This window comes from Ochlerotatus camptorhynchus, unplaced genomic scaffold (genome assembly GCF_037179485.1).
Source record: "Ochlerotatus camptorhynchus isolate MF236.1 unplaced genomic scaffold, CSIRO-AGI_Acam_v1.1 ptg000203l, whole genome shotgun sequence".
NCBI classification, from domain to species: Eukaryota; Metazoa; Arthropoda; class Insecta; order Diptera; family Culicidae; genus Ochlerotatus; species Ochlerotatus camptorhynchus.
Window position 1 is genome coordinate 489,114 of NW_027040693.1, and position 11,689 is coordinate 500,802.

Consider the following 11,689-nt stretch of genomic DNA (forward strand, 5'->3'; position numbering starts at 1 on the left):
TGTGACATCACCATGTACCTGTTACTGTAGCAGGTTTACTCAAAGCAAGAATAACTCCAAGACGCAATAACGTAAACATCAACAAGGATAACAATAACAATGTAAAAAAATATTGTTGGATCTTATTATCTTATTGAAAAATAATAATAAAGAATATTTAATACTTATCCACTAAAATAAAAACCAAAATATTTTTTTTTTAATTATTTTAATTTAAATTCAAAAGGCCCATTTAATTTTAACTATGCCACATTTTCAAGTCAAAAATAATCCTCCATTAATTTCAGGACTAATACATTTTTCATTTGACAGTTCTACAATTCATTTTGAAAGTTTGAACTTTTAAAAGTATCGAGCGGACAACTTTTGAATTGACGGTTGGTTGACTTTTATTTTGAAAGCTAACCGCTTTCTACCAAAAAGAACCAATGTAAACTTTTAAATCTACCAATGGTTTTTTTAATTTTATAAACGACTTTTCTTTGTGTGTAAAAGTGCAATGAATGAGCGTTAGTTTCGGGATCATTTTAGTGTTAGAGTTATGATCGTTTTGATCCGTAGTCAACCCTGCCAGCCTCTCCAACACTAGTTGCAGGCAGTGGTTGTTCAATCATGCGACACGGTAACTACTACTATGTTTATACAACTCAATGTTTCAATTGACGTAAACTATTTATCGTGCAATTACAAAAGCAAACCTAAAATTACAATGATATGGCAATATTATATTTCTTATATAATGTGCTTTTTAAAACAGGCGATAAACAAGAAACGGATAACGGTCATTTGAATTTTTACCGACTTTTTCAGCAATGGATCATTTTAGATGGCTGAGTTTTGAACCCACCACAGTTTTCATTTGGCGCTACTGTATACGGACGAACCAATGTAAAATACTGTGGTAGCCACAGTACGGTGCTGTCAAAACCTCAGAATCTTCAATGATCCATTCAAAAACCCAGTAAAAATAATACTGACTCCTGTAAAAAAATCTTAGTGTGTACATGTAGAAAATTTGTCATTGCACTCTAATGCTCCATAGACGGATCATTATACACGAGACAAATGCATCGTTCGGGATTTTGTCCTACGTTTTGCTTCGTTTTTTTTCCGTTAAGCGCTGTCCAAACTGAGCAGTTATAACATGTTATAACGGTTGTCAAATAATTGCAACACAGAAATCACCATCAAGATAGCGCTATAACATGTTATAAGTTTTGAACGTACTATTATAGTTCAAAATAGTGAGATACGAGCAGATACGATACATGTAGGAAATTTGTCGAATAATTTAATGTTATATTAATTTTCATTGCAATGTCATTGAAAGATAATGAAAATGCGTTTTTTGATGCACCGATATTATTTTGGTTATGTTTTGTATGATTGAAATCGACGTCCAAGTCAGTCTGCTGGATATACTGGATGATGTTGGGGACTCCGTGCTAGCGGATTTAAAGACCTAGCATATTGTGTGCCTGGGCTACACCAGTAGATCAGCAGCAAAGCAAGAATTGAGGGGAATGGATTTGTTCTGCAAAGTTCCCATCCCGGGGAGCGGCCACATGAAATTAATCTAAAATTACCGGGATGGACAACAAACTTTGGAACTTATATTCTTCTGATCCGTAAACAGTGTCAACCTTTCTCCACTGCACGAATTTGTTGCTCCCTGAATTCGGAACTCGAAAAAGTTGAAATTTGTTCTCGTGGCATCCCGGGATAATGCAACGATCCTGCAACAACAATTAGAATGTTAAGCGGTGGAGCTTGTGTTTACAAAGTCTAAAAATTTAACTATTTTCCTGATTGCAAGCAGTGATATCAACAATCAATACGAAACTAACGATTTTAAATTGGCTCACCACTTTAGTAGCCTATTGGTCCCAAGCAAACGATTAACGTACCCTATTCTAGTTGAAATTCTATTACTACACTATGTTTGTTTTGATTCGCTATGAAAGTTTGACAGATAACATCAGGGGTGTGTGGATTCATGCAGAACATGCAGGGGTGAGTGAAATAGCTTGGGACTGCTTGGGACCGTTGTTCTGGTACTGAGTGAGCCAAAAATAATAATGATTTTCTTCGGGACCCAGTGGTCTTAGAGTTACCTCTATGGTGATATCATTGTAGTCATTTGTCACTTTGAAGAAGGACACTCTTTTCCTACAATTCTACAAGCTTTTTGACCACCAAAAACGTACCAAGACAAGACAAATTTTCAATTTAAAAAGTGAACATTCTGATGTGAGTCACGTTTGACAGATGTTTACATTTTCACAAGTCCCCGGCAAGGTGACAGATAACCTTAGTTTCACGTACCCATTTGCAAATAGTAGATGTCACCACACGTCGTAAACAAAGGGATTGTCCTTCATCGCCGCAACGGCATTTCTCTATGGAAAACCAACGTTTTGTTTCACCATGAACACAACAGAAAAGAATGCCATATGAAAAGAGCTAATTTATAATTTTCGTTTGAAATGAAATAAATCCATACAAATTGAACCGAGTTTCATCTTATTATATCATCGAATGGCAATAAAAATACTTTGCTTTCTTCAGTTATTTTTTGCTCTTGAATTTGATTATCCTTCAGATTATTGCTTTGAGCATAGATGTGCAATGAAGGCTTGTCCTGGACCTCTAAAATGAAAAATGTTTACTTTCCCGGGTTTCTCTTATGGGGTAAGTAAAGTAAACTGCTGAAATTGAAAATTAGTCAAATTGCATGATATATTACATATTTAGCTAAATGCATTTAAGGCCTTAGAAAGACGCATAAAGTTCACCACTGTACTTTTTTTAAGTTAGTACCCAATAGCGTCGAAATCACCGACAGGATCCTCGCTCAATTCTTATTTGTTTGATGATAATCACATATTTTCGTTTTACAAATCATATGTTTAAACTTTTGGTTGTTCTACTCAAAGACACACTGTACATACAACTGAAAAACCAAAACAACATTTCTCGCTGGCATCACTGAACTTCCTATGTCACTTATGTTAATTTTGAAGTGCGACGCGCGTTCCGGTTTGGTTGGCGCGCGACAATGAGATGAATTTCAAGCTTAAATTTTATTTATTGTTTATCATTCCCGTATTCGCCCTATTGACAAATCCATGTTTCAATCGACCACCGTGACGCTGCAATCGCAGCGGTGATAACAACAATCAATACGAAACTAACGATTTTAAATTGGCTCACCACTTTAGTAGCCTATTGGTCCCAAGCAAACGATTAACGTACCCTATTCTAGTTGAAATTCTATTACTACACTATGTTTGTTTTGATTCGCTATGAAAGTTTGACAGATAACATCAGGGGTGTGTGGATTCATGCAGAACATGCAGGGGTGAGTGAAATAGCTTGGGACTGCTTGGGACCGTTGTTCTGGTACTGAGTGAGCCAAAAATAATAATGATTTTCTTCGGGACCTACTAGTCTTAGAGTTACCTCTATGGTGATAAGTCCGAAATAATGTGTCAAACTGAATACATTTTTGAAATTTCAACCAAAAAACTATTATTTTCTATTTATTCTAGCGAGTTTCTGTGGAAGTCAAAACATGATCCGAGCAAAAAAGTAGTACTCGTAATAATGGTATATAATGCTGAATTTTATCGTGCTTTGTTTCGAAAATATCTTCCAAATAAACAAACATCATCCAAATCACCCGAATCGTCCACCGACTAAATCTATTGTCACTTAAAAATTAATTTCAGTCGGTGTATTAATCATCAGATTAAATCGTTTTTCGTCTGGTGCTACACCGAGCAATCGGCCTATTAAATAGTTTTTCGTCGATTGATTTAGTCGGCCAACTTTGTCTGTTGTTTAATCGGCAGATGATTTCAAACCTTAACACGTTTTCAGTAATTTATAAGCCTTGAAGTTGCTTTTTATTTAAGAACAATGCATTACAAAATAGTTTTATGCATTTTGAACAAGATTCATCTATGCTGACAAGAAATTTTCATGAAATTACATTGAAATTAAATAATTTTGCAAACAATCAATGAAATTTTCAAGGCCTGTCACAGTCTTATCACCGTCGGTTAGTGCTTATTCCTGCCAGCAGGTGCGCATGAGTTTAAGTTGGATTTCTCAATTAAATTTATTTTTTCTTCGATGATTAAGTTTTTAAACTTTGTTTCGCAATAACTATAGAGTAAAGCATGAAATTTACAACAGGATAGAAAAACTCGATTTGTTTATGTTTTGTGACTTACGTCCTTTTGAAAACTCATGCTTGAATTGGTTCCCAAAATTATTTACGCCATCATAGTAACTGTACATTTTACCGGCCATTTCAAACACAGTTACAGCTTCCCGCCAGCAATGGCGCATCGCTTCAAACCCCGACGAGAACCCCGATCTGGCAACATTGATTCCACCCCTGCAGTGGGAATATCATCTACATCTGTCAGTTGATGTTGATGTTTTGGAACTGCGAGAGAGAATTTTTTCCCGAAGAGAGTGAAACGATTTGTTGCTGGCTTACTGCTGCGGAAAAGCATTTTTGTGTGTCGCGAAAGAAATTTTTATTGTATACCCTGTTTTATCGCGCATTTAAGCGTAAACTATCAGCGAACATAAGCCGCAACAACGCTGGACATCGTAGAATCTGGAAATCAGTTATCTCCATCCGCGGATTGTAAGTATTTTGAACGCAAATTCCTCGGTTTTTTGTAGTTTTTGCCTTTGCTTCTTGAATCAAGTCTAATCATTAAACTAGACTAGTAGCAAATAGATTACGTGGATTGTTTTTTTTTTACGTTCCATCTGATGAAATCTATTGTAATAAATCAAGTGAAGACGGCTAATTTTTGGAATTTTCTTCTTTTTCATATACCTACTCATTAAGTGGATTTTTGGACGAAATTTGGTTTGGGACACAAAGCGCAAGAGGAAAGGTACAATAGAAAGTGCATAAAATGTCCTCCCCGATCAGTTCTGCATCCGAATACAACAGTGCACTGGACGATACCATCAACTCGTCTCTCAGTCCGGAAAAGCTGGATTTCTCTCTGACAGAATCAGGTAAAACAAGGTGTCACGAATGGTGCTCAGAATTGTTTGATTGAAAATTACTTCTTTACAGACATCGAAAACGTGAACATTTCACAGGAGTGGAACGAACTGTTGAAGCCGACCCAGCAGCGAAAGAGTCAGGATCCTCGTCAGTCTTCCCGATTATTGCTAGACAGTTTGAAGAACAACAACCTAAACAACACGAGCAGCACTCCACAACAACACAAGAGTCCTTCCAAATCGCTGAACAATGAAACTCTAGATAGCACTCTCAGCACGATTAGTTTGGATATGAGTATGGTAGGATCCGCGGACGGAAGCTCTACGCTTTCCTTCATGTCCAGTTCTGATGAGGCTTCGGCATTGCTGAGCGATGAGGAGGTGAGTGTTGCTGCTGGAGCGACTTCTTCGAGCGTCACAGCTCCAAAGCCTTCGCTGGCTAGTGGCACCGGAGGTGGGGACGATAGTATTACGACCAAGGATTCCAAGGACACAACGCACAATGTTTCTCTGCTGCCGGTAGATGACGACCAGCAGACGGAACCAGGGCACAGTCAAAGTCAGAAGGTAAGTTTCTTCCATGGTCCCATTTTAGTCAGTTAGTCACTGTTTAACCCTTGTCAACTTTCGCTAGGACACAATCAAAATCTACAGCACCATGAAGGAATTCGATCAAAATCTTCCAGATACGGTCACATTGTTGACCACCCCTGAGGGTAGCAAGGTCTACCTGGTCGGAACGGCTCACTTCAGCGAAAATTCCTGTAACGATGTCTCCCTGGTAATGCGAAACGTCCAGCCAAACGTAGTCATGCTTGAGCTGTGCCCCTCCCGGGTCCACATTCTCAAGTACGACGAAAAAGCACTTCTCGAAGAAGCGAAGGACATCAATCTGGCCAAAATTCAAAGCATCGTCAAGTCGAACGGAACCGTCAATGGACTGTTTTACATTCTTCTGCTCAATATGAGCGCCAAAATCACGAAGAAACTCGGAATGGCTCCCGGAGGCGAATTCCGCCGTGCCGTGAACGAGGCTTCACGAATTCCAAACTGCTTGATCCAACTGGGCGATCGACAGATCAACATTACCCTGCAGCGAGCCCTGCGAGGGCTGTCGCTATGGCAAACGGTGAAGTTGATCCCAAAGCTGCTGATCATGGACGATGACATCAGCGCCGAAGAGGTGGAACAATGCAAACAGAAAGACCTTCTGGAGGAAATCATGCTGGAGATGGCGGGAGAATTTCCCGCCTTCGGCAGGGTGTTCGTCCAGGAACGTGATCTCTACCTTTGTCATTCGCTTCAGGTGGCCGCGTTGCCTCAGCAGCATCTGGATGGAAGCATCCGACCGGTCAACGTGGTTGGAGTCGTGGGTATTGGTCACGCTGCCGGAATTGTAAGACACTGGGGCAAGGTCGAAAGTTCTGCCATTGCTTCTATCGTGACCATTCCGCCGGCCAGTTTCAGCCATAAGGCCGCTAAATTTGTGCTAAAGTACGGTACACTGGGACTGTGCGCTTACGGTGTGTTCCGGTTCGTACGACCAAGGTTGAGCAAGTGGTTATGATCGGTGGTTTACTGCTTGGTGCTCGAGGATTTTTGAGAAGTTTTCAGTTTGTGAGGTTTATTTTTTAAGATTTTTGACCGAACCACTACACTACATTGATTAAAAACAAAATTGAAAGTATTTCCTGATACTGCAGCACGTCTCTTCCGAACTTCGACTGTACACAGTGATAGGTACACAATTACTATAGGATTACATCGTTGGAATTGTTCCGTTCATATAACAAAGAAGAATGCAAATCAAAATCATCATATGTTTTGAAATAACATTATTTATCGGGTAACAAAATATTAAATTGTAGGTATAATAAAATTATTCAAGTAATCGACCCATGGGTAGTTTTGGATTGTTTACTCCGAAATTTCCGAACCAAACGCCTGGATTTGTGTAGCTTTGTAACTTTCGATCGCGTACGTTCTTCGAATCTGTCCTAAAAGACCCTCTCAAAACATCTTACCCATACCAACAATTTATGACCACCACCATTTCAAAATCTAAGATGGCGACTTTCGGTTAGAGAAAAACTGGGAAATACTGTCAAATTCCCCACAATATGGGTATTTTATAATCGGGATGACGTGTAGGGACCGGAAATCGATTTCTGACACCATTTTGAAATCCAAGATGGCAACATCCGGGTAGTTAAAAACTGGAAAATACTGTCAATACCCCACAATATGGGTATTTTTGGAATTGTGATGACGTGTAGGGACCAGAAATCAATGAGTGACGTCATTTTGAAATCCAAGATGGCGACTTCCGGTTAGAGAAAAACTGGAAAATACTGTGAAATCCCCACAATATGGGTATTTTTGGAATCGGGATTACGCGTAGGAACCGGAAATCAATGTCTGAATCCATTTTTAAATCCAAGATGGCGACTTCTGGTTAGAGAAAAACAGAGAAATACTGTAAATACCCCACAATATGGGTATTTTTAGAAATGGGATGACGGGTAGGGACCAGAAATCAATGAGTGACGCCATTTTGAAATCCAATATGGTTGCTTCCGGCTAGAGAAAACAGAGAAAAATTGTCAAATACCCCTCAATATGGATATTTTTAGAATTGGTATGACGTGTAGGGACTGGAAATCAATGTCTTATGCCATTTTGATATCCAAGGTGACTTCCGGTTAGAGAAAACAGGAAAATACTGTCAATACCCCACAATATGGGTGTTTTTGGAATCGGGATGAAGTGTAGGGACCGGAAATCAATGTCTGATGCCATTTTAAATCCAAGATGGCGACTTTCGGTTAGAGAAAAACAGCGAAATTCTGTCAATACCCCACAATATGGGTATTTTCGGAATCGGGATGACGTGTAGGGACCGGAAATCGATGTCTGACGCCATTTTGAAATCCAATATGGTTGCTTCCGGCTAGAGAAAACAGAGAAAAATTGTCAAATACCCCTCAATATGGATATTTTTAGAATTGGTATGACGTGTAGGGACCGGAAATCAATGTCTTATGCCATTTTGATATCCAAGGTGACTTCCGGTTAGAGAAAACAGGAAAATACTGTCAATACCCCACAATATGGGTGTTTTTGGAATCGGGATGAAGTGTAGGGACCGGAAATCAATGTCTGATGCCATTTTAAATCCAAGATGGCGACTTTCGGTTAAAGAAAAACAGGGAAATACTGTCAATACCCCACAATATGGGTATTTTTGGAATCGGGATGCCGTGTAGGGACCGGAAATCGATGTCTGACGCCATTTTGAAATCCAATATGGTTGCTTCCGGCTAGAGAAAACAGAGAAAAATTGTCAAATACCCCTCAATATGGATATTTTTAGAATTGGTATGACGTGTAGGGACCGGAAATCAATGTCTTATGCCATTTTGATATCCAAGGTGACTTCCGGTTAGAGAAAACAGGAAAATACTGTCAATACCCCACAATATGGGTGTTTTTGGAATCGGGATGAAGTGTAGGGACCGGAAATCAATGTCTGATGCCATTTTAAATCCAAGATGACGACTTCCGGTTAGAGAAAAACAGAGAAATACTGTAAATACCCCACAATATGGGTATTTTTGGAATCGCGATGACGGGTAGGGACCGGAAATCGATGTCTGACGCCATTTTGAAATCCAAAATGGCGGCTTTCGGTTAGAGAACAACTGGGAAATACGGTAAAACCTCCACAATATGAGTATTTTTGGAATAGGGATGACGGGTAGGGTTTGGAAAGCGATGTCTGACGCCATTTTGAAATCCAAGATGGTGGCTTCCGGTTGGAGAAAAACTGGGAAATAATGTCAAATACCCCACAATATGGGTATTTTTGAAATCGGGTTGACGCGTAGGGACCGGAAATCGATGGCTGACGCCATTTTTAAATCAAAAATGGCGGACCGGAAATCAATGTCTTATGCCATTTTGATATCCAAGGTGACTTCCGGTTAGAGAAAACAGGAAAATACTGTCAATACCCCACAATATGGGTGTTTTTGGAATCGGGATGAAGTGTAGGGACCGGAAATCAATGTTTGACGCCATTTTAAATCCAAGATGGCGACTTTCGGTTAGAGAAAAACAGCGAAATTCTGTCAATACCCCACAATATGGGTATTTTCGGAATCGGGATGACGTGTAGGGACCGGAAATCGATGTCTGATGCCATTTTGAAATCCAAGATGGTGACTTCCGGTTAGAGAAAAACAGAGAAATACTGTCAATACCCCACAATATGGGTATTTTTGGAATCGCGATGACGGGTAGGGACCGGAAATCGATGTCTGACGCCATTTTGAAATCCAAGATGGTTGCTTCTGGTTAGAGAACACTGAGAAAAATTATCAAATACCCCACAATACGGATATTTCTAGAATTGGTATGACTTGTAGGGACCGGAAATCAATGTTTGATGACGTTTTGAAATCCAAGATGGTGACTTCTGGTTAGAGAAAAAAACAGGGAAATACTGGCAATACCCCACAATATGGGGATTTTTAGAATTGTGATGACGTGTAGGGACCAGAAATCAATGTCTGATGCCATTTTGAAATCCAAGATGACGACTTCCGATTAGAGAAAAATACCCATTTACAATACAATTCTTCACAAATCTAGTCTTAATTTCATCAATTCTTGGATCAATTTTGAGAATTTTCGCTTCTAGGTGGAGGTCTGAAATTCTAGTTTCGATTCGACGATCAAGGATCATCCTCAATGTTCTGTTATGAGCTATTTGGATTTTGTTCCTGTGAGTTTGAGCACATGATTCCCACACCGGAGCTGGGTTGAAGATCGCAGGTGCTATGATTTGTTTGTAGACGGCCAGTTTGTTCACCATTGAGAAGCGATATCTACGGCAAATCAGCGGATACAGACACCTAACCCAGCGAGAACACTTGCCTACGTTTTTTTTCTACATGGGACCAGAAAAAGAGCTTTTCATCAAACAAAATCCCGATATAGGTTACTTCGGCGGACCACTCAACCCTTGTGCTATCCATGATTACAGTACAAGATGGAGCCGGTTTTAGTTTGGGCGATTGCCGATGGAGGAACATAATTGTTTGAGTTTTAGTGGCATTGATTTTGATTTTCTACGTGGTAGCATAATCAGCAAAAGTGTCAAGGCATCGTTGAAGTTTGTTTGCTATTTCGGGAGGCATTCTTCCTTTGACGGTGATTGCGGTATCATCTGCGAACAGGAAAAACACGCAACCGTCTCCGAGGGGAGGAATGTCGGAAGTGTAGATGATGTATAGAAAACGACCCAGCAGACTTCCTTCGATTTACGGTCGCTACACGTCATCCCGATTTCAAAAATACCCATATTGTGGGGTACTTAACAGTATTTCCCAGTTTTTCTCCAACCGGAAGCCACTATCTTGGATTTCAAAATGGCGTCAGACATCGCTTTCTAAACCCTAGCCGTCATCCCTATTTCAAAAATACTCATATTGTGAGGGTTTTGCCGTATTTCCCAGTTGTTCTCTAACCGAAAGCCGCCATTTTGGATTTAAAAATGGCGTCAGAAATCGATTTCCGGTCCCTACGCGTCATCCCGATTCCAAAACTATCCATATTGTGGGGTATTTGACAGTATTTCCCAGTTTTTCTCCAACCGGAAGCCGGAATTTCCGGTTCCTACATGTCACGACGATTCCAAAAATACCCATCTTGTGGGGTATTTGACAGTTTGGCACTTTAAATTTTGATCATCTAAGTTTTCATTCACTTGCACATTCGGCAGCACTGCACCTCCATTTACAGCTTCTTCGCCCAACCGTTTAACCATGTTCAGCAAAAACCAAGTTCGGTTTGCAAAAACTGAACCGAATTCGTGGTTGATATTCCATACACCCGACCCCAAACTCGTTTACACGTGTGAACGGTGCTGATGGATTCGGTTGTGTTTTCGAAACCGAGGCCCGGTTTTGGTTTTAGTTTCGTTTACCGTGTAAACGAAATGAAAACTTTACACGGTGTGCACCATTCGTTCACACGTGTTGCGATTTTGAGGACCGTACCAGTTCATGTGTGTACAGGTTGGTTTTCTTGTCCACCTTGGTCTTGATCCAATGACCAACTTCACCAAAGGCAGCAACTTCCTATATCGGAAAAATATCAAGATATGATATAAACAAGGGAATCAAAATTCAAGCATACTAGCTCTACGTAGTGGGAAACATCCGAACTTCTGTCCATCAACTATTAGGTCTTGCTCCTATGAACAACTTTGCCTAAAACAGCAACTTTCTAGATGGCAAGGATTTCAAGATATCACAAAAAAACAACCTTAACTTACCAATCAGGCTAAGACCTTGTTGTCCTCTGCTGTCTCCACTCTACTCGATCCATGGCCACACTTAGCCAGCCTCGTAGTCTGCGAAGGGTCCGCAGATCGCCTTCTACTTGGTCGATCCACCTTGCCCGCTGCGCGCCTCTTCTTCTTGTTCCTGTTGGGTCGCTTTCGAGAACCATTTTCACTGGGTCGTCGTGCGGCACTCTTACGACATGCCCAGCCCACCGTAGTCGCCAATTTTTTGCAATGTGGACGATGGATGGTTTTCCCAGCAGCTGGTGCAATTCGTGGTTCATTCGCCTCCTCCACGTT

General features: G+C 40.3%; 1 protein-coding gene across 2 annotated transcripts; it reads left to right on the forward strand.

The window, feature by feature from the left end:
- Window positions 1-4,573: 4,573 nt before the first annotated feature.
- LOC135702891 (traB domain-containing protein-like) lies at window positions 4,574-6,717 on the forward strand. 2 transcript variants are annotated; one of them, XM_065223946.1, is made up of 4 exons: window positions 4,574-4,663; window positions 4,874-5,049; window positions 5,111-5,607; window positions 5,675-6,717. In XM_065223946.1, the coding sequence occupies exons 2-4, from the start codon at window positions 4,944-4,946 to the stop codon at window positions 6,605-6,607; spliced, it is 1,536 nt and encodes a 511-aa protein (XP_065080018.1). In that variant the 5' UTR covers window positions 4,574-4,663; window positions 4,874-4,943; the 3' UTR covers window positions 6,608-6,717. The 2 variants fall into 2 exon arrangements, with proteins under 2 accessions (XP_065080018.1, XP_065080019.1); XM_065223947.1 differs by lacking the exon at window positions 4,574-4,663 and having other exon boundaries at window positions 4,872-5,049.
- Window positions 6,718-11,689: the final 4,972 nt, after the last annotated feature.

What these genes read in the sequence shown, in the direction of transcription:
- LOC135702891 (XM_065223946.1), top strand. Translation starts at nt 4,944, where the DNA reads ATGTCCTCCCCGATCAGTTCTGCATCCGAATACAACAGTGCACTGGAC. An exon ending in TTTCTCTCTGACAGAATCAG is followed by an intron (nt 5,050 to 5,110) that starts GTAAAACAAGGT and finishes ACTTCTTTACAG; the next exon opens with ACATCGAAAACGTGAACATT. An exon ending in GGCACAGTCAAAGTCAGAAG is followed by an intron (nt 5,608 to 5,674) that starts GTAAGTTTCTTC and finishes AACTTTCGCTAG; the next exon opens with GACACAATCAAAATCTACAG.